Source organism: Zootoca vivipara, chromosome 5, assembly GCF_963506605.1.
Source record: "Zootoca vivipara chromosome 5, rZooViv1.1, whole genome shotgun sequence".
Lineage (NCBI taxonomy): Eukaryota > Metazoa > Chordata > Lepidosauria > Squamata > Lacertidae > Zootoca > Zootoca vivipara.
In genome coordinates, this window is record NC_083280.1 from 55,405,877 (window position 1) to 55,429,227 (window position 23,351).

Sequence of the window (23,351 nt, forward strand, 5' to 3'; positions counted from 1 at the left end):
TGAGAACAATACTTTCTGCCAATATGTACATGTGCATTTGAATTGGCATAAGTGATTATTATCTTTCCATTACAAGAATTGAACAATACTCTGTGTCTTGGAATCGGGAAATGGGTTTTTTAAAAATTAGAATAACAAAGTGTAGCATTACTATAAGCAATGCCTTGACAACATAAACACCATTAGACAGTAGCCCTCTGTCCAACTATAATGAGATAAAGTAAAAAATATCAAATTGCATGGCACGCCCTTTCAAATTTCATTCCTATATATTCTGGTGCATGCTTAATCAACTTAGAAGGCGATCTGGTAAAAATGAGTTCCTTCCTGATCTTTCCTTGGCTGTTCCTGTTTCATGAAATATGTTTAACTGCATCAGGTAATATGGCTTAAATTATAAACATTCTTGCTCTTGCTCTTGCTCTTTCTTGTTCCCCTTCTCTATGCTGACCTTACAAATTGATAGTTAATGATGGGAAGAATTTGTTGCAAAGGAACATATGAAGCTGACTTGAGTATTTAAGACTCCATCAAAACATACAAGCTATTCTCAATATAGGTGTTGTTAGTTTCATCCTAAATTTGGCAAAATCTTACCTGCTTTTGGAAATTCTAATATATTGATGATGGGCAGGTATGAGCAGAAGATACTGGGGGAAGTCAATGAGGAAAGGCGGGAAAGAAGTACAGTGGTGCCTCGCAAGACGAAATTAATTTGTTCCCCGAGTCGTTTTGTATTGCAAAAATTTCGTCTTGCGGTTTTCCAATTTAAACAAAGCAAAGCAAAAAAAATCGTCCTGCGAAGCACAGCCATAGAAAAATTTGTCTTGCGAGTCAACAAAAAGATCACAAAACGCTTTCGTCTTGCGAGTTTTTCGTTGTGTGAGGCATTTGTCTTCCGAGGTACCACTGTAGAATGTTAAAATAAGTACGTACAGGATATTTCTCAAGATGAGGGGCTATTAGATATCATGGCTGCGGACACAGTCCCATACAGATTTACTATGGCAAATGACGTCTCAGTTCCAGATAAGAGTAGGAATCATACAGAAGCAATCCTCCAACTGAATAATCAGACATTCAGTTGCAATTTTGTTGCCTTTTCTCTGTGTACACACATTTGAGAATAATGAATACCCAGTGAAGAGTACTCTAGTGAGCACAGGTTTTTAGCTCGAGGACTTCGTGAGTATTAGATGTAAATGCTCATGAAGGTGTAAAAATAGGTATCTACCTTCACTCTCTTTCCATTCTCCAAGTCCCAGAAGGCAAGGGAAGACAGAGTGAGCAGGGATGGTGGTAAACAGCCGTGGCCTCAAGCTCTGGCAGGACCAGTGCCAAACAGTGCACCTCACTCCTATTCTGTCAAGGCCAGAATTGGTTGGTATTTGTGGGGAAACGAGTCCTTCAGGCGTGTTTTAAGTGTCCCAAAATAAAATACAGTACTGATATTTAGATTTGCTGATCAATGTTCCTATTTCTTTAGGAACGACAACTATTGCAGAAACTACTGGTGAGTCCCTCCCTCTTACTTTTTCTCATCCCAAGTGTGACTTTTTCCACAAGCAGGATTCCCTGTTACATGGATCACATGCGAGTTCTGGTGAGAAATGTTCCTAAGGTAGCTGAGCCATTGTTTTGACACAAAGAAAAAAAAGAAAAAAGACTTGTGGTGCCTGTTGCAGTTTCTAGGCTGTGGTTAGCCATTCCTGGCTCAAATGGAAGTAAATCAGGTTGCTCACCCCACCCCAAATATGAATGGTTTGGCAAACTGTTGAATTCCTTGTGAACAGGTTTATCATTCTGAAAAGAGAACCTATGTCTTTAAACCTATGCTGGGGGTGTTTTGGGACAAGGAGGTAAGCTGGATTCACTGGGCTTGTGGGTCTAGTCCAGGCATCCCCAAACTGTGGCTCTCCATATGTTTTGGCCTACAACTCCCATGATCCCTAGTTAAGAGGACCAGTGGTCAGGGATGATGGGAATTGTAGTCCAAAAAATTTGGAGGGCCGAAGTTTGGGGATGCCTGGTCTAGTCCTTATTCCTGATGGCAGCCCTCTGCTTGTGGTGCATGGGTTATTTGGCTCAGATGACCAGATTTGGAAGCTACAGCAAACCTCCACTGCCATTCCATTCTCTAAGGCCCAGAAACTTACCTTAGGCCAAGGGAAGCAGAGGCAGCAGGGATGGTGGCAGAAGAAACCTCCCCTCTATGCCAAACACCATGTTCTAGAGAGAATTGGTTGGTAGTTGTGGGGAAAGGAGCCCTTCAGGAGTGTTCTAAGCCTGCCGAAATAAATAAATAAATAAATAAATTTGCTGATCATTGTTCATCTTTCTTTAGGACCAGCAATGTTTGCACAAACTACTGGTGAGTGCCTGCCTTCTACTTTTTCACATTCCAGTTGTGACCTTTTTTTGCAAGCAAGACTGTCTGCTACATGGTGGAGTGTCTAAGCTTCAGTGAGAAATGTTTTTAAGGTTGCTGAGTCATTTTTTTATGACACAAAGTAAAAAATGAAAACGACTTTGCATGGAAATTCACATATAAGTGTGGAACTGGAAGCAATGGGCATGTTGTATTGGGAAGCATAACCATCTGATCTAGAATAAAAACACTGTTCCTTCTTTCCCTTGTTCTCTGATCAAGAAAACATCACTTTTTAAGAAATGCTATATTTCTATCCTGAAAAAATAGCATTTACAAACAAACAAACAAACAAACATATTGAATTGGGTGGGCCCATGAAATATATCCTGTGTTATAGAGTATCCTATGCTGGAGATCGGGTAAACTGGATTCAATGGGCTTATGGGTCTAGTCCTTATTCCTCTACTGATGGCAGCTCATTGCTTGTGGCACATCGATCATTTGGCTGAAATTTTGCAAGCCAAGCAAACCTGATATTTCTGGTGGCTGAAGGAAAAAGAAGGACCACAAGAAACTCAGTCCTTATAAGCACCAGGGTCTAGGTGAAGACAGAGAATTGTTACCAGGATTGCTTTTGGGGGGTGGGGGGTGGGACTGAGATAATCAGTGTTTAATTGTATGTTTACTAGGAATCCATGAATGTGGCAATACTTTCTCAAATCCATCTCAGTCGTTTTCTGGCCCGTATTACAATGGTGATGGAAGCATCATGCAGTGTCTCTGGACAATCCATTCCTATGATTTTAGCCCTATAGTGCTAACTCTTGATTATTTGAAGTAAGTACTCACTTTATTTGATACTGCAAACTTTGGGATGGGACAGGGCCCAGGAGCTCTTGCTTGAAATAAGATGGTTTTGTGCTCTTTTATCTTCACAGTTTGGACTGTATTCATGAATATGTTCATGTCTACGACGGAAAGGTTTATCAATCAGCACTACTTGGGAATATATGCAGTGGCTGGGGTTGGGTATTCACTTCCTATACAGGCACTATGACAGTTCTGCTCCACAGACAGTCTTATTCCTCAGGCACTGGCTTTTTTGCCTATTACGATATAGCAGGTAATCTTGGAAGTCATACATTTCTTTTCCCTACAGCCAAATATCTTTGCTTTTTGTTGGACTAGAATCTCAACACTTTTGGCATCTGAGATTTTGTTTTGGGATTAAAATATAGGGGCCTAACACAGCCAAAGTCCTCCTCATGGAACAAAATTTCAGAGTTAGATTCACCCAACTCTCATGGGCCAATGTGGGTTGGGAAGTGAGCTATTTATATAAATTAAATAGGTGTGTACTGCCCATAATATTTACCTTGCATATGCACCTGTATCACTAGGATCAAGTCAGTCTGTTTTGGACCCATTTTGTGCCTTTCCCATAAGATTTTTTATTTGGGCCCAAATCAGCTCTGTTAAATCAGAATTTCTGTTTCCCCCACATTGGCTATACTTTTTTTTTCTTGTCACAGAATTGCTTGGTGTTTGTAGGCTAATGATCCCTTCAAGAGTGTTGTAAGCCTGCCAAATTGCAGGCAGATCCCTCCAGAGGGTTTTGTGCATTACAGCCACCTTGTAACATGAAGTCAGTTGTGGAGGGGGGTGCCTGCTTTGACCTTTGCTTGTCTTCAGAGTGCCATGTTGACTGTGGGAAGGCTATGGCTGAGTGGCACAGCACATATTTGCATGCAAAGGTCCCAGATCTGGTGCACAGCATCTCCAGGTGGTGCTGGGAGAGATTACATCTGAAGAACTGGGGAGCTGCAGCTGAAAGTGACATTTAGTCTTTTTCACAAGGCTGTTTACTATGGACTTGGTACTGCTCATGCATTCGAGTTTTGCACAGCATCCACATGGCATAGTCTTCATCAAAATGCAGCCAGTCCCATTTTATCTTCTCATTTAATCTGGATTGACTGGATCTTGGAGTGTCTAAACGTAGAAATAGAAAAAGTGTATTAAATGGGGGGGGGGGAATATGGAAGGACATTTTGATGAGGAAATTGGAACTGATATAGTTAGCTCCCCAGTTTGGGGGCATGTTAGTGACTGGGAAGGCATTGAACCCTTCAGGATGGAAAGGAGTTGGATCCCCCCTAACATGGGTAAATGTGGTATGAATGGGAACTTTTAGCACCTTCGTCTGAAACTCTTTGCTCCATATTGATAGGAAAAGATGCTTGGCACTGAGGAGGAGGGACCTGATTGCCCTCTTCAAGGCTGGACAGCTCTTTCCACCTTTGGAGAGAAAGATCCAGTGCTTCCTATGGCCCCAGGGACACTATCCCAGGGACCATACATACGGTTGAAGGACATATTGTTTTTATATGCACTTTGTTTATTTACTCACACACACCCCCTCATTTTCAACAATTCACCATTCATTTACAAGTAAATGCTGTATACTTGTAAGATCATTTGGTATTAAAACAAAATCCATTGCCAGGGCTACTCCCCCTTAAATGGGTTTAATTGTAACGCTGCTCGGAATCCTTTTTGTTTGTTTCTTTTCAAAGAATTAACCACAGAATTCCCGCAAACTACTGGTAAGGAAAATGTGCTACTTATTTAAAAATCTGCTACATAATACATACTATGACTTAGTATTAAAACAAAATTCACTGCTATAAAAGCTGAGATTTCCAGTAATGTTGCTCTTAATTCTTGTTTTTCCTATATTCCTATCTTTTCAAAGAATTAACCACAGGACTCCCACAAATTAACGGTAAGGAAAATCTGCTACTTATTTTAAAATCTGACAAATAATACATACTATGTATTTTAGATGACTTAGTATCTAAGAAGTCAACCTCATACCTCCAGTTTTAGATGGTGAAGAATTTAAATGACAAAAGATCTCACTTTCGTCTTTTTTTTGGCAGAAGTTCCTACAACGGAATCAGCAGTCTCACCCAGAGGTAAGTTCAGTGTTCGCCATAAGAGAGGCCTGTGAAAATTGGGGAGAATGAGCAAAACCTTGGAGTCAAATCAAAGGCTTGAAACTTCCTTTAAGAAAGGAACCAGCTTAAGTTTAAGTACAGCATGATCCAAAAGGAACTTGTGAATGGAAATAGGCAGAATTAGATGTAGTGCCCTCATTCTGACATGGAACCAGTACCACATGTGATTCTTTTCTGAAGCAGTTCTGCTGGCTTATAACAAAATTGATGCTGAATATGGACCAGCAGATGTGATTTACTTATGTTCATTGGGGATCTTTTTCTTAATATTCATGCTGCCTAAACATTTCTTTTACTATGTGCTTTAATCCACAGCTTCCAGAGAACCTCATACAACAGGTATATTTCATTCATTATTTCCTTCAACATATAAGGGGGGGAAGTTAAACTGTAAATTCTTCCAAATCATGGCTTCCATTTTTTATCTTTGGACATGAACAAAGCCCAGTGGTAAACAGGCTCATTGGACCATGTATGATGGTAATATTCGCCTGCTCAAAATTGTTTTGGCCAAAGTGACGGTACAGAAGTCAATCTCATGCCTACACTTTTAGATGGTGCAGAATTTAAATGACAAAAGATCTCACTTTTGTCATATGTTTGTTTCTGCAGAAGTTCCTACAAGTGAGCCAGCAGTTTCACCCAGAGGTAAGTTCAGTGTTCGCCATGAGAGAGGCCAGTGAAAATTGGGGAGAATGAGCAAAACCTTGGTGTTCAGCATGACCCAAAAGGAACTGGTTCCGGTTCACATTGCTTCCTTTACAAAACAGACATGTTCAGTCCACTGCAGTTCACAGCTCAATTCAAGGTCATGGAAAGTATGCTTGGCAAGTTCAAGCAGAGAGCTTTTTGTTTTGACAGGAATAATGTAACATTAAAATTTCTTTTTTGGAGGGGAGTATATTTTTCACAATTGCAAGAAATCCCCTAACATAGAACACATTTGTTTTTTCAAGGCAATATAGAACTGGGGAGATATGTGAAGTTTCATTAGTTATTAATGTAAAAGGCCTCCACAGCAACTACTCTCTTGATGAGCTGCCACAAAATCAACATGTTGAAATTCTGATGCCAGCAGAGTCTGTCACTGAAGTTGGGGATGGTGAGCACCTGGGTTTAAAAGAATTGCTTCTCTAAGGATGGTTTTGCATTGTTCCAAGATCCCCCCATGAGACTGGTCGGTGGGAACAACAGATGTGAAGGACGCGTGGAACTCAACTACAGAGGAAGCTGGGGGACAGTCTGTGATGATGGCTGGGACTTAAATGATGCGCAGGTTGTTTGCAGAAAGCTTGGATGTGGATTGGCTTTGTCAGCACCAGGAAATGCCCCTTTTGGCCAAGGATCTGGCCAGATTCTCCTGGATGATGTAAACTGCAGAGGGAATGAAACTTCTCTGGAGCTGTGCTTCCATCGGGGATGGGGAAGTCACAACTGTGGTCATAATGAAGACGCTGGTGTCATCTGCTCAGGTAACTTTCTGATCCTTTGTATTTAGTCTTCTAATATATTTCTAACAGTGGGGATCTCATTGCAAGAAGATGAATAAATGGTGAAATGGTGTAAAGTCTATTTGGTAAATTCCATGGCCACAGCTTCTGCACTGTGTTGGGATTACAGTATTGAATAAAAAAAAAATTTTTTTTAAGCCCTAAATGGGCATCTGTGCAGTATCTTCCACTACTCCCAAGATGGAGGTGCAATCTATAGAAGGAGGCAAGGGTGACAACCCTCTTGTTTCAACAAGAAAGCAAGTGATCAGGGACAATCGCCCTGGTAAAGGAAAGGTCCCACATTGACAAGTGAATGGAAATAGGCAGGATTAGATGTAGTGCCCTCATTCTGACATGGAACCAGTACCACATGTGATTCTTTTCTGAAGCAGTTCTGCTGGCTTATAACAAAATTGATGCTGAATATGGACCAGCAGATGTTCATTGGGGATCTTTTTCTTAATATTCATGCTGCCTAAACATTTCTTTTACTATTTGCTTTAATCCACAGCTTCCAGAGAACCTCATACAACAGGTATATTTCATTCATTATTTGCCTAATTCCTTCAACATATAAGGGGGGGGGAATTAAACCGTAAATTCTTCCAAATCATGGCTTCCATTTTTTATCTTTGGACATGAACAAAGCCCAGTGGTAAACAGGCTCATTGGACCATGTATGATGGTAATATTCGCCTGCTCGAAATGGGTTTGGCCAAAGTGACGGTACAGAAGTCAATCTCATGCCTACACTTTTAGATGGTGCAGAATTTAAATGCCAGTAGATCTCACTTTTGTCATATGTTTGTTTCTGCAGAAGTTCCTACAAGTGAGCCAGCAGTTTCACCCAGAGGTAAGTTCAGTGTTCACCATAAGAGAGGCCTGTGAAATTTGGGGAGAATGAGCAAAACCTTGGTGTTCAGCATGACCCAAAAGGAACTGGTTCCGGTTCACATTGCTTCCTTTACAAAACAGACATGTTCAGTCCACTGCAGTTCACAGCTGAATTCATGGTCATGGAAAGTATGCTTGGCAAGTTCAAGCAGAGAGCTTTTTGTTTTGACAGGAATAATGTAACATTAACATTTCTTTTTCGGAGGGGAGTATATTTTGCACAATTGCAAGAAATCCCCTAACATAGAACAAATTTGTTTTTTTCAAGCTAATATAGAACTGGGGAGATATGTTAAGTTTCATTAGTTATTAATGTAAAAGGCCTCCACAGCAACTACTCTCTTGATGAGCTGCCACAAAGTCAACATGTTGACATTCTGATGCCAGCAGAGTCTGTCACTTAAGTTGGGGATGGTGAGCACCTGGGTTTAAAAGAATTGCTTCTCTAAGGATGGTTTTGCATTGTTCCAAGATCCCCCCATGAGACTGGTCGGTGGGAACAACAGATGTGAAGGACGCGTGGAACTCAACTACAGAGGAAGCTGGGGGACAGTCTGTGATGATGGCTGGGACTTAAATGATGCGCAGGTTGTCTGCAGAAAGCTTGGATGTGGATTGGCTTTGTCAGCACCAGGAAGTGCCCGTTTTGGCCAAGGCCCTGGACAGATTCTCCTGGATGATGTAAACTGCAGAGGGAATGAAACTTCTCTGGAGCTGTGCTCCCATCGGGGGTGGGGAAGTCACAATTGTGGTCATAATGAAGACGCTGGTGTCATCTGCTCAGGTAACTTTCTGATCCTTTGTATTTAGTCTTCTAATATATTTCTAACATTGGGGATTTCATTGCAAGAAGACGAATAAATGGTGAAATGGTATAAAGTCTATTTGGTAAATTGTGACAGTTTTTGCTTCCTATTGGGATTATTGCATAAAATGTTCTTATTATAAAGCCTTAAAGGGGCATCTGTGCAATATTCTCTACCTCCTCCCAAGATGGTGGTGCATTCTGTAGAAATAGGCAAATAACATGTTGAGGTGACATGCCTCCTGTTTCAACAGGAAAGCAAGGCATGAGTGTCAGTTGTTCTGGTCAAGGAAAGATGCTATGTTTGTGTAATTCCTTCAATATTTAAGGAAACGTTTTTGAAGGTGTAGGTTCTTCCAAATAATGGCTTCCATTTTTTTATCTTTGGACATGAACAAAGCCCAGTGGTAAACAGGGTTCTTGAACCATTGACCTGCTCGTAATTGGTTTGGCCAAAGCGATGGTACAGAAGTCAACCTCATACCTCCAGTTTTAGATGGTGAAGAATTTAAATGACAAAAGATCTCACTTTTTCTTTATTCTCCTTTTTTCTTTTTTGCAGAAGTTCCTACAACGGAATCAGCAGTCTCACCCAGAGGTAAGTTCAGTGTTCGCCATAAGAGAGGCCTGTGAAAATTGGGGAGAATAAGCAACACCTTGGAGTCAAATCAAAGGCTTGAAATTTGCTTTAAGAAAGGAACCAGCTTAAGTTTAAGTTCAGCATGAACCAAAAGGAACTCGTTCCGGTTCACATTGCTTCCTTTACAAAACACACATGTTCAGTCCACTGCAAGTCACAGCTCAATTCAAGGTCATGGAAAGTATGCTTGGCAAGTTCAAGCAAAGAACTTTTTGTTTTGACAGGAATAATGTAACATTAACATTTCTTTTTTGGAGGGGAGTATATTTTTCACAATTGCAAGAAATCCCCTAAAATAGAACACATTTGTTTTTTCAAGCCAATATAGAACTGGGGAGATATGTTAAGTTTCATTAATTATTAATGTAAAAGGCCTCCACAGCAACTACTCTCTTGATGAGCTGCCACAAAGTCAGCATGTTGAAATTCTGAAGCCAGCAGAGTCTGTCACTTAAGTTGGGGGTGGTGAGCACCTGGGTTTACAATAATTGCTTCTCTAAGGATGGTTTTGCATTGTTCCAAGATCCCCCCATGAGACTGGTCGGTGTGTCCCCCTTAAAAATCAAATTGTCCCCCTGTGGGCCATGGGCTCCACCTTGGGAACCACAGATCTAAAGTCAGTATGTTGAAATCCTAATGCCAGTAGAGTATGATGCTTAGGTTAGGGATGGGGAGAACCTGGGTTTACAAGAATTGCTTCTCTAAGGATGGTTTTGCATTGTTCCAAGATCCCCCCATGAGACTGGTCGGTGGGAACAACAGATGTGAAGGACGTGTGGAACTCAACTACAGAGGAAGCTGGGGGACAGTCTGTGATGATGGCTGGGACTTAAATGATGCGCAGGTTGTCTGCAGAAAGCTTGGATGTGGATTGGCTTTGTCAGCACCAGGAAATGCCCCTTTTGGCCAAGGATCTGGCCAGATTCTCCTGGATGATGTAAACTGCAGAGGGAATGAAACTTCTCTGGAGCTGTGCTTCCATCGGGGATGGGGAAGTCACAACTGTGGTCATAATGAAGACGCTGGTGTCATCTGCTCAGGTAACTTTCTGATCCTTTGTATTTAGTCTTCTAATATATTTCTAACAGTGGGGATCTCATTGCAAGAAGATGAATAAATGGTGAAATGGTGTAAAGTCTATTTGGTAAATTCCATGGCCACAGCTTCTGCACTGTGTTGGGATTAAGGTATTGCATTAAAAACTTAATTATTTTTTTAAAAGCCCTAAATGGGCATCTGTGCAGTATCTTCCACTACTCCCAAGATGGAGGTGCAATCTATAGAAGGAGGCAAGGGTGACAACCCTCTTGTTTCAACAAGAAAGCAAGTGATCAGGGACAATCGCCCTGGTAAAGGAAAGGTCCCACATTGACAAGTGAATGGAAATAGGCAGGATTAGATGTAGTGCCCTCATTCTGACATGGAACCAGTACCACATGTGATTCTTTTCTGAAGCAGTTCTGCTGGCTTATAACAAAATTGATGCTGAATATGGACCAGCAGATGTGATTTACTTATGTTCAATGGGGATCTTTTTCTTAATATTCATGCTGCCTAAACATTTCTTTTACTATGTGCTTTAATCCACAGCTTCCAGAGAACCTCATACAACAGGTATATTTCATTCATTATTTCCTTCAACATATAAGGGGGGGAAGTTAAACTGTAAATTCTTCCAAATCATGGCTTCCATTTTTTATCTTTGGACATGAACAAAGCCCAGTGGTAAACAGGGTTCTTGAACCATTGACCTGCTCGTAATTGGTTTGGCCAAAGCGATGGTACAGAAGTCAACCTCATACCTCCAGTTTTAGATGGTGAAGAATTTAAATGACAAAAGATCTCACTTTCGTCTTTTTTTTGGCAGAAGTTCCTACAACGGAATCAGCAGTCTCACCCAGAGGTAAGTTCAGTGTTCGCCATAAGAGAGGCCTGTGAAAATTGGGGAGAATAAGCAACACCTTGGAGTCAAATCAAAGGCTTGAAACTTCCTTTAAGAAAGGAACCAGCTTAAGTTTAAGTTCAGCATGAACCAAAAGGAACTCGTTCCGGTTCACATTGCTTCCTTTACAAAACACACATGTTCAGTCCACTGCAATTCACAGCTCAATTCAAGGTCATGGAAAGTATGCTTGGCAAGTTCAAGCAAAGAACTTTTTGTTTTGACAGGAATAATGTAACATTAACATTTCTTTTTTGGAGGAGAGTATATTCTGCACAACTGCAAGAAATCCCCTAAAATAGAACACATTTGTTTTTTCAAGGCAATATAGAACTGGGGAGATATGTTAAGTTTCATTAATTATTAATGTAAAAGGCCTCCACAGCAACTACTCTCTTGATGAGCTGCCACAAAGTCAGCATGTTGAAATTCTGAAGCCAGCAGAGTCTGTCACTTAAGTTGGGGGTGGTGAGCACCTGGGTTTACAATAATTGCTTCTCTAAGGATGGTTTTGCATTGTTCCAAGATCCCCCCATGAGACTGGTCGGTGTGTCCCCCTTAAAAATCAAATTGTCCCCCTGTGGGCCATGGGCTCCACCTTGGGAACCACAGATCTAAAGTCAGTATGTTGAAATCCTAATGCCAGTAGAGTCTGATGCTTAGGTTAGGGATGGGGAGAACCTGGGTTTACAAGAATTGCTTCTCTAAGGATGGTTTTGCATTGTTCCAAGATCCCCCCATGAGACTGGTCGGTGGGAACAACAGATGTGAAGGACGCGTGGAACTCAACTACAGAGGAAGCTGGGGGACAGTCTGTGATGATGGCTGGGACTTAAATGATGCGCAGGTTGTCTGCAGAAAGCTTGGATGTGGATTGGCTTTGTCAGCACCAGGAAGTGCCCCTTTTGGCCAAGGATCTGGCCAGATTCTCCTGGATGATGTAAACTGCAGAGGGAATGAAACTTCTCTGGAGCTGTGCTTCCATCGGGGATGGGGAAGTCACAACTGTGGTCATAATGAAGACGCTGGTGTCATCTGCTCAGGTAACTTTCCGATCCTTCATATTTAATCTTCTAATATATTTCTAACAGTGTAGATCTCATTGCAGGAAGACTAATAAACGCTATATGGTAATGGGGAAATGGTATAAGTCTATTTGGTAAATTCTGTGGCCACAGCTTCTGCTTCCTATTGGGATTATTACATAAAACATTTTTATTACAAAGCCTTAAAGGGGCATCTGTGCAATATTCTCCACTACTCCCAAGATGGAGGTGCATTCTGTAGAAAGAGGCGAATAACTTGTTGAGGTGATATCCATCCTGTTTCAACAAGGCATGAGTTTCAACAAGGCATGAGTTTCAGTTGCTCTGGTCAAGGAAAGATCCTATGTTGCCATGCGGATGGAAGTAGGCAGGATTAATTGCAGTGCCTTTATTCTTCCAGAGACATAGCACTGCGTGCGATTCTTCTGGGAATCTGTTCTGCTGGATTGTAACAAAATAGATGCAGAATATCAACCAGCAGATGCCACTATTTTATGTACATCAAGGGTCTTTTTCTTAATATTTATGTTGACTGAATATTCTTATCATTTGTTTATTCACAGCTTCCAGAAGACCTAATGCCACAGGTACATTTTATTTGCCTGATTCCTTCAACATTCAAGGAAAAGTTGTTGATGATGTAGATAGTTTCAGATCACAGCTTCAATTTTTATCTTTGGACATGGACAAAGCCTAGTGGTAAACAAGCTCATTGGACCATGTATGACGGCAATATTCACCTGCTCAAAATTGGTTTGGCCAAAGTGATGGTACAGAAGTCAGTCTCATGCCTACACTTTTAGATGGTGCAGAATTCAAATGCCAATAGATCTCATTTTTGTCATGTGTTTGTTTCTGCAGAAGAAGTTCCTACAAGTGAGCCAGCAGTTTCACCCAGAGGTAAGTTCAGTGTTTGCTATAAGGTACGCCTGTGAAAATTGGAGAGAATGATCAAGAACCTTGGAGTCAAATTAAAGGCTGGAATGTTCCTTTTAAAAAGTAACAAGCTTAAGTGCAGTGCAGTTCACAATTCTATTCAAGGTCATGCAAATTATACATGGGGAAAATGTAGCATTCATGGGGGGGGGAGTTTATTTTGTATGATTGAAAAAATCCCTAACTTACAACAGATTTATTATTTAAAGGCAATACAGTGGTACCTCGGTTTATGAACACAATCGGTTCTGGAAGTCTGTTCATAAACTGAAGCGTTCATAAACTGAAGCGAACTTTCCCATTGAAAGTAATGGAAAGTGAATTAATCCGTTCCAGACGGTCCGCGGAGTAAGCGTTCATAAACTGAAGCAAACTTTCCCATTGAAAGTAATGGAAAATGAATTAATCCGTTCCAGATGAGTCCGCGGTGTTCATAAACCGAAAATTCATAAACCGAGGTGTTCATAAACCGAGGTTCCACTGTATAGAATAGTATTGCCTATGTAAGAATGATATTTTATTGTTCTAAGATGCTTCCATGAGACTGGTCGGTGGGAACAACACATGTGAAGGACGCGTGGAACTCAACTACAGAGGAAGCTGGGGGACAGTCTGTGATGATGGCTGGGACTTAAATGATGCGCAGGTTGTCTGCAGAAAGCTTGGATGTGGATTGGCTTTGTCAGCACCAGGAAGTGCCCGTTTTGGCCAAGGCCCTGGACAGATTCTCCTGGATGATGTAAACTGCAGAGGGAATGAACCTTCTCTGGAGCTGTGCTCCCATCGGGGGTGGGGAAGTCACAACTGTGGTCATCATGAAGACGCTGGTGTCATATGCTCAGGTAACTTTCTGATCCTTTGTATTTCCGAGCACAATTCAAAGTGTTGGTGCTGACCTTTAAAGCCCTAAATGGCCTCGGCCCAGTATACCTGAAGGAGTGTCTCCACCCCTATCGTTCTGCCCGGACACTGAGGTCCAGTGCCGAGGGCCTTCTGGCGGTTCCCTCGTTGCGAGAAGCCAAGTTGCAGGGAACCAGGCAGAGGGCCTTCTCGGTAGTGGCATCCGCCCTGTGGAATGCCCTCCCATCAGATGTCAAAGAGAAAAACAGCTACCAGATTTTTAGAAGACATCTGAAGGCAGCCCTGTTTAGGGAGGCTTTTAATGTTTAATCAATTAATTTATTTTATTTTTCTGTTGGAAGCTGCTCAGTGTGGCTGGGGATGCCCAGCCCGATGGGTGGGGTATAAATAATAAATTATTATTATTATTATTATTATTATTATTATTATTATTATTAGTCTTCTAATATATTTCTAACAGTGGAGATCTCATTGCAGGAAGACTAATAAATGGTATATGGTAATGGGGAAATGGTATAAGTCTATTTGGTAAATTCTGTGGCCACAGCTTCGGCTTCTTATTGGTATTATTACATAAAACTTTTCTATTAAAAAGCCTTAAAGGGGCATCTGTGCAATATTCTCCACTACACCCAAGATGGAGTTGCATTCTGTAGAAAGAGGCAAATAACTTGTTGAGGTGATATCCATCCTGTTTCAACAGGAAAGCAAGGCATGAGTTTCAGTTGCTCTGGTCAAGGAAAGATCCTATGTTGCCATGCGGATGGAAGTAGGCAGGATTAATTGCAGTGCCTTTATTCTTCCAGAGACTGCGTGCGATTCTTCTGGGAATCTGTTCTGCTGGATTGTAACAAAATAGATGCAGAATATCAACCAGCAGATGTCACTATTTTATGTACATCAAGGGTCTTTTTCTTAATATTTATGCTGGCTGAATATTTTTATTATTTGTTTATCCACAGCTTCCAGAACACCTAATACAACAGGTACATTTTATCTCTTATTTGTCTGATTCTGTCAGCATTTGAGGGCAACTTTTTTTAGATGCTGATTCTTCCATTTTTATCTTTGTTCATAAACAATGTTAAACTGACCATGTATGATGAAAATATTGTGCTGCTTAGAATTGGTGGGGCAAAGGTGATGGCACAGACGTCAACCTCATGCCTACACTTTTAGATTGTGCAGAATTTAAATGCCTATAGATCTCACTTTAGTCATGCTTTTGTTTCTGCAGCTCTTCCTACAAGTCCCACAGCAGTTAAATCCAGAAGTAAGTTCAAAGTTCTCCATAAGATATAATTGTGAAAATCAGGGAGAATGAGTAAGAACCTTGGAATCAAATCAAAGCCTTGAAAGTTTGTTTAAAGAAGCAACTAGTTCAGTTCAAGTTTACCTCTTTAATTGTTTAGTTCATGTTCAGTTCACAGTTCAGTTCTAGTACATCCCAAATACCCTTTCCAAATTGTTTTCAGCATACAGAATGTTATAACTTGCTCCTGTATAATATCTACTAAAAAAGACTAAATTATTATCCTTATGTTTAGAGGCCAAAAGAATGTATAGAATTAAAAAAGAAATAAAAGAATGAACCTAAAGATGAACTAAAAATCACTGAATGTTCTACCCCCAAAATGAACTTAATCGCATTCAATTCAGTCTGCAATTATAGGAACTGCTTTTAGGTGTAGTTTTAGGTGTAGTTCAAATATTTTTTTAATCCTGTGAATTTTGTGAACTGGTTCATTCCAAGCACTGAGTCAAATGCAAATCTACCCAACTAGTCTGAATACAATGTCTGACGCTTGCAGAGATGTAGTTGTGTTTAAGATATATCTTCTGTCACAGGTAGTGTGGACACAGGTAAGGAAGTCACAGGCAACCCTTCTTCTTTGCAAAGTGCCTCAGGAGGAGGTGATGTGCAAAGAGGAAGGGATGGAAGGGAAAGAAACACTTCAGCCTTCACAGCCCAATTGCTTTTCTTCTGAAATTTTCCACTCCCTTACTTTAACTCCCAACAGTGCTTGAGACTCAGGGATACTTTTCAACATTAGCTGTGGAACCAAGTAGATGAAAAAAAGCATCTAAAGGAGATGGAACAACTGGCAGAGAAAAGTTTGAGCATTCTGCTCAGTTCTGTCCCTTCTCTGATGCAACTAAACACTCCTGAGAGCACTTTCAGCGGGAGATTGAGTCACCAGGGGCTTTGCATGCAGCTGCAGCATGGCATATTGGGATTGGGGGGGGGTTGGACTGAACTGGAACTCCGTGCAAGACACTTGTGGGAAGACGCTGGCACCATGCAAGATTGAGCAACTACATTTAACAAAACTGTGTTTGCGTTTTACACTATTCAATGCCGTTTCTGTTTGGCATCATTTAGCCCTTTCATGTTCTGGAGAATACATGGTTGTAAGCATCAGCAGAGCATATCTCCGGTTGCTGGGTTATAATGCATGGAGCCTGTACCTGAATTCTTCAGACTATTTCTGCGCACCTCAGATTACACAATACTATGTGGTCTTCAATATACCATTCAGTGGGTGTGGCACAATAAGACAGGTAAGAAAAAGAGCTTTAAAAACCAAATCTACATTCTGCCGTTATCTGCATAAGCTTTGTAAGCTTGCTGTTTTAAAGATGGGGAAAGTATTCTATATTTTGGTCCAGCAAACACTAACATTAAGGGAACCCTTAAGAAATCCATATTGCTTCTTCTCTACCCTGCCATAGATCCAGATTCTTCCTCTTTCTTTTACGATGTTTAGAAGAAATATCAGAATTAACCTTGAACCATGTGATCACTACTTAATGTTAGTCTTAACTAGGATTTGAGACTACAATTCAAGATTAGTTTGGGAGCCTAGGATAAAGAGAAAATGTCAGCTATTTGCCATACCATTTAAAGCAGACAGTATTGCAGGTAAATTCTGACATTTCTCTTAATCATAGAAAAAGCAGGAGTGAGGAATTTGCTCCAGAAAGAGAAAGTGATGTGAGGAGGAAAGAAACATATTTTCCTGAAACTGTCTCCCAGATTTAGTAATCCAGCTAATTCTGGCCCTTTGAATATTTTGCATTTTAAAAAGTGTATATAGTCCAAGTTTTTTTGTCTCCAATTTCTTCTCTTTTAAACTAATAGTTTGGCATCTTTTAAACTAATAGTTTAAAAGAAAGAAAAAAGAATTTAAAAACTGTTAAAGAAATCCAACACTTTGAAAGTCAGGTGTCATCTCAACATTAATTGCCTTCTTTTATAAGAAATGTAATATTTTTGCCTGTTTCTATGTGTTTCTATTCTCAGCTACTTAAAGTATCTTAGATTTCTTATATCTCTCCTACCTTTAAAAAAATTAAAATAAAATTTCTGAACATACAAGGTGACTTTCATAACTATATGTCTGGAATGTCGGGACATTTTAAAGTGATTAAGTACAGAGGGTGGTTTATATATGGTGGTTACTGATTTATGTGTACTGTTGACATATCTCGTTTTCCCCTATCCTTTAGCAGGCAAATAATGGCACTATAATCTATTCCAACATAATCAAGACATCAGCTTCTGGTTATATCATTACAAGAAATAGTAACTTTCAGTTTCACGTCTTGTGTGAAATGAACAAGACTGCTGTTGTAGAGACAATGTTTGTTGCTCGTAATTCAACTGACATTACTGCAGTAGGACATGGCAGTTACAACGTGACACTTGCCTTCTTTGAGTCGAGGTATTTCAACTATCAAATTCGCTCTTCTCCATATTTTGTGGCACTCAATCAAGAGCTCTACCTCCAAGCTACTCTCCACAGTTCTGATCCAAACTTAGTACTATTTCTAGACACGTGTGAAGCATCTCCAAACTCTGGTGACTTCAAAACTCTGACCTATGACTTATGGAGGAGTGGGTGAGTATGTTTTAGATAAAAATGTTTAGATACAAACTTAGAAGAAACACTTGCCATTCGGCTTAGAAAGAAGCCGATTTAAGGCTAAGCACGCACTCTTATTCACATTATGTAGAGTAAACCATACTGAGCTCAATAGCAGTTTTGAGTAGGCACGCATAGGAATGCACTTAAATGCTTATTTTTGCTATGGACAAGAGGAGTTGCTATTCTCTCAAACTTGAACATTAGCACACATTTTAATTCTGACATAATACTTCTTAAGAAAATCTAGAAAGAACCCACTATGCTATCTACAAATATTTGCTACTGAATGGAATAATAAAGATGGATGTTTGCTGCTACGTTGTGTCATCATCCAAATTTTCTCATACAAAAGCAAGGCAAAAGTATACTTTGAGCTGGGCTGAGCAAAGTGTTGTTGCTGTTTTTTGTTGCATACACATGGTGTCCCTGCCAGATGTATTTTTTGATTGAGACTAACTTCCTAATTCTATGAAAGAAAATTAAACTATATCCATTTAGAAAATTCAAAAATCCGTTCTGACTGACAGCCATAACCCCACTGTAGTCCTCCAGACACTTACCATTTCCACTGCATTCTCCAACTGGGGTTGTGGAGTTGCTCCTCCCCATTTAGAACATAAGAATATATGATAAGCCCTGCTGGATCAGACCAAAGGTCCATCTAGTCTAGTATCTTTTTCTCCAGTGGCCAACCAGATGCCTTTGAGAAGACTGCACACAGGGCCTGATTGTCACAGCACTCTCTCCATTTGAGATTCCCTGCAACTCTTATTCAGAAGCTTAACTGCCTTCAACAGTGGAGGTCAAAGGACAGCCATTAGTGCTCATAGTTGCTGATAGCCCAATCCTCCATGAATTCCTATAATCCCCATCCAACTTGGTGGTCATCATCACTATCTTGTGGGAGTGACTCCCAAAGTTTAACTATGAGCTATGCTGTGTGTAGAAGCACTTCCACTTGTCTTGATTTCCCCCCAACCTTCATCTTCATTGGATGGCCCTGAGTTCTAGTATCTTGAGTGACTGCTTTCATATACACTGAATTTGTCTTCCATTTTGCTCTCTGAAATCCACCTCCCACTTATTGATGTTTCTTCCCATTCTTCCCCAACATGGTTCTTCATCTCCAGAGATAACATGCTTCAGAACTCCAGAAATGACTCCTATCAATGTTCAAAGTAAAGGAGTCATTATCTAAACAAACCTGCTTTTTTATTTTCAGATGCCCACGAGACTCTACCTTCAGATATCTGGGAAATCCAAGGAAAAACGAAGTTCGTTTCATGTTCAGCTCCTTTAAGTTTCTTAACTATCACAATGAAGTTTATTTGAGGTGCAAACTAGTAGTGTGTAAGGCATATGATTACTCATCCAGATGCTACCAAGGATGTTTAACTAGAAAGAAGAGGGATGCAGATGAACTTCAGGAGAAGGTGGATGTGGTTGTAGGACCAATCAAGCTTCAAAAAGAAGCTAAGGAAGACAAAAAGCAGGGTAACTTTTACTTATGATTCCTTTTCTTGTTGCAGTGATAATTCTCAAAATATATTCTGAAGTAGCCCAAAGAATACATTTTTTTTTACTATTTTGCTAAACTGTATTTAAACCAATATTTATTCTGATTTTGCTTGGCAAAAGCATAGTAACATCACACAATAAAACCTCATTCTACATGGCTTCCCCTGGTAAGGTCACATTCCCTAATGGGCAGCTTTCTTGAAGTTCTATGCCAGGAGTCTGGACCATAAAGAAGGCTGATCGCCGAAGAATTGATGCTTTTGAATTATGGTGCTGGAGGAAACTCTTGAGAGTCCCATGGACTGCTAGAAGATCAAACCTATCCATTCTTAAGGAAATCAGCCCTGAGTGCTCCCTGGAAGGACAGATCGTGAAGCTGAGGCTCCAATACTTTGGCCACCTCATGAGAAGAGAAGAATCCTTGGAAAAGACCCTGATGTTGGGAAAGATTGAGGGCACTAGGAGAAGGGGACGACAGAGGACAAGATGGTTGGACAGTGTTCTCGAAGCTACGAACATGAGTTTGACCAAACTGCGGGAGGCAGTGCAAGACAGGAGTGCCTGGCGTGCTATGATCCATGGGGTCACGAAGAGTCGGACACGACTAAACGACTAAACAACAACAACAACAATGCCAGGAGTGGCTGGAGAGTCAGGTGCAAAAGTGGACAGAGTGAAGAATTTGACTCTTATATTTATGCAGTAGGTTACATTACAGACCCACAAAAGTCAGATGTTTCTATACAGATGGACAGACAGTAGTGGCTGATGTGACAACGTAGGTTGGGAATCGCTGCTCTCCAGGTTCCAAATCCAGCAGCAGCAGAGCCAATTTGACACTCTTGCTATTTTGTGCCTGCCCGGTGCTGGACTCCCCATACCTTGCACTTCCAGGCAATCAATATGTATTGTTGCAGTTCAAGGACACAATACAGCCAGGCTCAACAACAGCAGAGAAGCATGCAGAGTAGAGTCCATGAAAGGTGTGACCTGGGAAGGCCCTAGATCTTTAAGAGGGATGAAAGTGGGAGTCTAAATCCTATTCTGTGGACCAAGATATCATTTTAACTTTCACTTCAGATGCAAATACAATGGGGGGTGGGGAACATACTTCCCTGTGTTATATTGTCCCTTAAATAATGGGGTCTAAATTCAGTTCAATTGAAGTAAACTGGATTTTGCAAATTGCAGCTCTTAAACATTCAGGTAAGTTACATGCACCTTCATCAACTGATGAATTGCAGATTAATAGTTGAAATGTATTGTTTTGAGATAAATTATGTCTGAGATGATAGATACAATGACGAACATGCAGGGGCAAAGTTGTCCTTAAACTAGGTGTTTGAAGGACATCTCTTACAAAAATAATAGACATATATGTTGATAATTGTATACTGTAGAATGTTTTGCTGGGATTATTTGGTGAAGGGCAGGTCAGAAATCTGATGAATAAGTGGATTAACTGTGTTCTAAACTGTGTTTTTCATTTACAGAACTGGCTTAGAGCGCAAGTCTAGAAAAGGATAAAGCTGGCATCCTACTTACTGTTACTACTGTACTTTTGGCAGCCACGGTCTCCATCTGGCTTTCTTATAAGCAGCAAACTGAAACCAGCTGATTCCAATGCATCACCAATGTAAAAAATTAAGCACTTTCTGCACACAAAAAGCTCTGTTTCTAGCATGTATTTCTAAAAGTAATCAGTTTCTTCTAAGAAAGTGGTTCATAATCCAACAAACCTACAGACAGACACATTTACATTTTAGCACAAGCAATAACTCAGTTAATTCCAAATATTGGGATTTAATATTCATACTGATCAAGAACATTAGTTATCCACAGCTGCTTTTACTTAATGGTATTGTGAAAAGGGTCTCATTCTCCTTTTAATTCCCTCCCCTTCTATTGACTATGGTTATATCATTTAAATCAAAGTCCCAGGTTATACCAGTTATGATAATAACCTTTCTATGCATAAACATTACGGTTGGGAACTTTGTCAGATGTGAATACTGACTATATTTCAAGAAGGATTTGTCAGAGTCTGTAATGAAAATTTATGCCAAATTATATGAAATTTATTTTGCTTCCAAGTACTTTCCAATAAAATCCCTGCAAGTTGCCAGTGTGCATTTTTCTTCATTGCCTCGCAAGCAAACATAAATTTATTTGTATGGTTGAAAGGAAATACATGATTGGCATGAAGTGCCTAGGGACGACAGAGAAGTTTGGTCCACATTTGAATTTTGCAATGCAGTTCTCCAGTCCAGTAATGTGCGCACTAGGGTGAAGTGGGAAAATGGCCTTGGGAAAATGTCCATATCAGGCAAAATTTCATCCACAGATGTGCACAGCAGGAGCAATTTGCACTAAAATGTTGGTGAAATTGTTGTTTAAAAAATTGCAAACTGGTGTAGAGATGTAGTAAACTTAATTACTACAGAAAAGTCATCTGGCCCATAATTTCCTGATAGTCTACCTTTGCATTCAGGGTGGATCTGCACCCAAATTAGAACACATCCAATGCACATATAAAGCACATGACATTTTCATGCATGCACACATTGTTCACTGCTACACTGCATCATAGGATGCGTTGTAGTGCACATGTTGATACTCCCAATCTAATTGCATGACAAGGCCCAGGTGACCCCCCCCCCCCCGAAGTAATAAAAGCACATTGACAAAGAGTTTTAGTTTAAAGGTTAATGGGCAAAATTTAGGTCACAACTTTATTGATTACAGAAATGTGAGTAGTTTTGGCTTAGGCATTGGCAATATCTATAGCTGACTCCTGTCCACCTTTCAGGAAGTCTGAAAGGGTAAATGATCAATAGAGGGAGCTCCGTTGATGGCGACCAACTGCAGCTCACCCTGGGGTTCCCGTTGGGTCCTGGCATGGCCCTAGATCCTCAAGTGGACTTCGGACGAGATCCAGGCCCACAGATTCCTCTAACAGAATACCCTTGTACCTGGAGGGGCAGGTGATGGCCGCACCTCCCCTCCGCCACATCACAATAAGCCAATTCCTAACTGCCACATGAGCCCCATGAAGAACAGGCTTTGGTGCACTGTTTGGCGGTGCAAAGCCAGATGAAGCCCTGACAACGCGACATGCCTTTTAAAGGCCCCCACAATCACGCCCCCACGCTCTAATTGCCCAACAGGCTGGTGCCGTGATCGCGGGGCCAGTGCAGGCTCAAGGATCATTCTCTTCCCCTCCCCATGGGTGTGGGGTGTGTGCCCTGGACCCACACGCAACACGGACCCTCAAATAGGAGGATCCGATTTGTGGCAAAACATTGAATATGATTCCATCATCAGAATCAGAATACAAGTTGAAACAAAATAAAAAAATTCCTTCCATTAGCACCTTAGAGACCAACTAAGTTTGTCATTGGTATGAGCTTTCGTGTGCATGCATACTTCTTCAGGTATCTTAGTTGGTCTCTAAGGTGCTACTGGAATAAATTGTTTTATTGTTATTTTTTTATTTTGTTTCGACTACACCAGACCAACACGGCTACCTACCTGTAACTAGAATACAAGTTGTTGTTGTTGTTGTTGTTGTTGTTGTTGTTGTTGCTGCTGCTGCTGCTGCTGCTGCTGTTGTTTTTGTTGTTGTTTCCTTTGACCACACCAGAGCTCCAACACTAGCCATTTACAAGCTTCTTGGAAGTTGAATGGAGGTAGCCAGCCCCTGTTGTCCATCACCAGCCACTTGTGATCAGAAATATAGTACATCTGGCTAGATATACTTCATTCTTAACAATTATGGTTTAGAGAGATTATCCAATCATCTTTTTGTCCATCTCTTTCTCTGTCATTCCGGAGCTGTCATTTTTGGAAGTGCAGAAACAAATGAAGTTTTTAGAGCAGATGTTTATAAACCCAAA

At 40.7% G+C, this 23,351-nt stretch overlaps 1 protein-coding gene across 1 annotated transcript in view; it reads left to right on the forward strand.

Annotated features, from left to right (window-relative positions):
- Positions 1-202: 202 nt before the first annotated feature.
- Positions 203-23,351, forward strand: part of LOC118096494 (deleted in malignant brain tumors 1 protein) — a 90,083-nt gene continuing 66,934 nt past the window's right edge. Inside the window, 21 exon segments of the mRNA XM_060275199.1 lie at positions 203-379; positions 1,487-1,513; positions 2,345-2,371; positions 3,061-3,208; positions 3,310-3,494; positions 5,127-5,156; positions 5,314-5,349; positions 5,707-5,730; positions 6,004-6,039; positions 6,552-6,863; positions 7,396-7,419; positions 7,702-7,737; positions 8,251-8,562; positions 9,146-9,181; positions 9,952-10,263; positions 10,814-10,837; positions 11,091-11,126; positions 11,897-12,208; positions 12,775-12,798; positions 13,073-13,111; positions 13,678-13,989. Coding sequence (XP_060131182.1) covers positions 316-379; positions 1,487-1,513; positions 2,345-2,371; positions 3,061-3,208; positions 3,310-3,494; positions 5,127-5,156; positions 5,314-5,349; positions 5,707-5,730; positions 6,004-6,039; positions 6,552-6,863; positions 7,396-7,419; positions 7,702-7,737; positions 8,251-8,562; positions 9,146-9,181; positions 9,952-10,263; positions 10,814-10,837; positions 11,091-11,126; positions 11,897-12,208; positions 12,775-12,798; positions 13,073-13,111; positions 13,678-13,989 — 2,356 coding nt within the window. The 5' untranslated portion in view covers positions 203-315.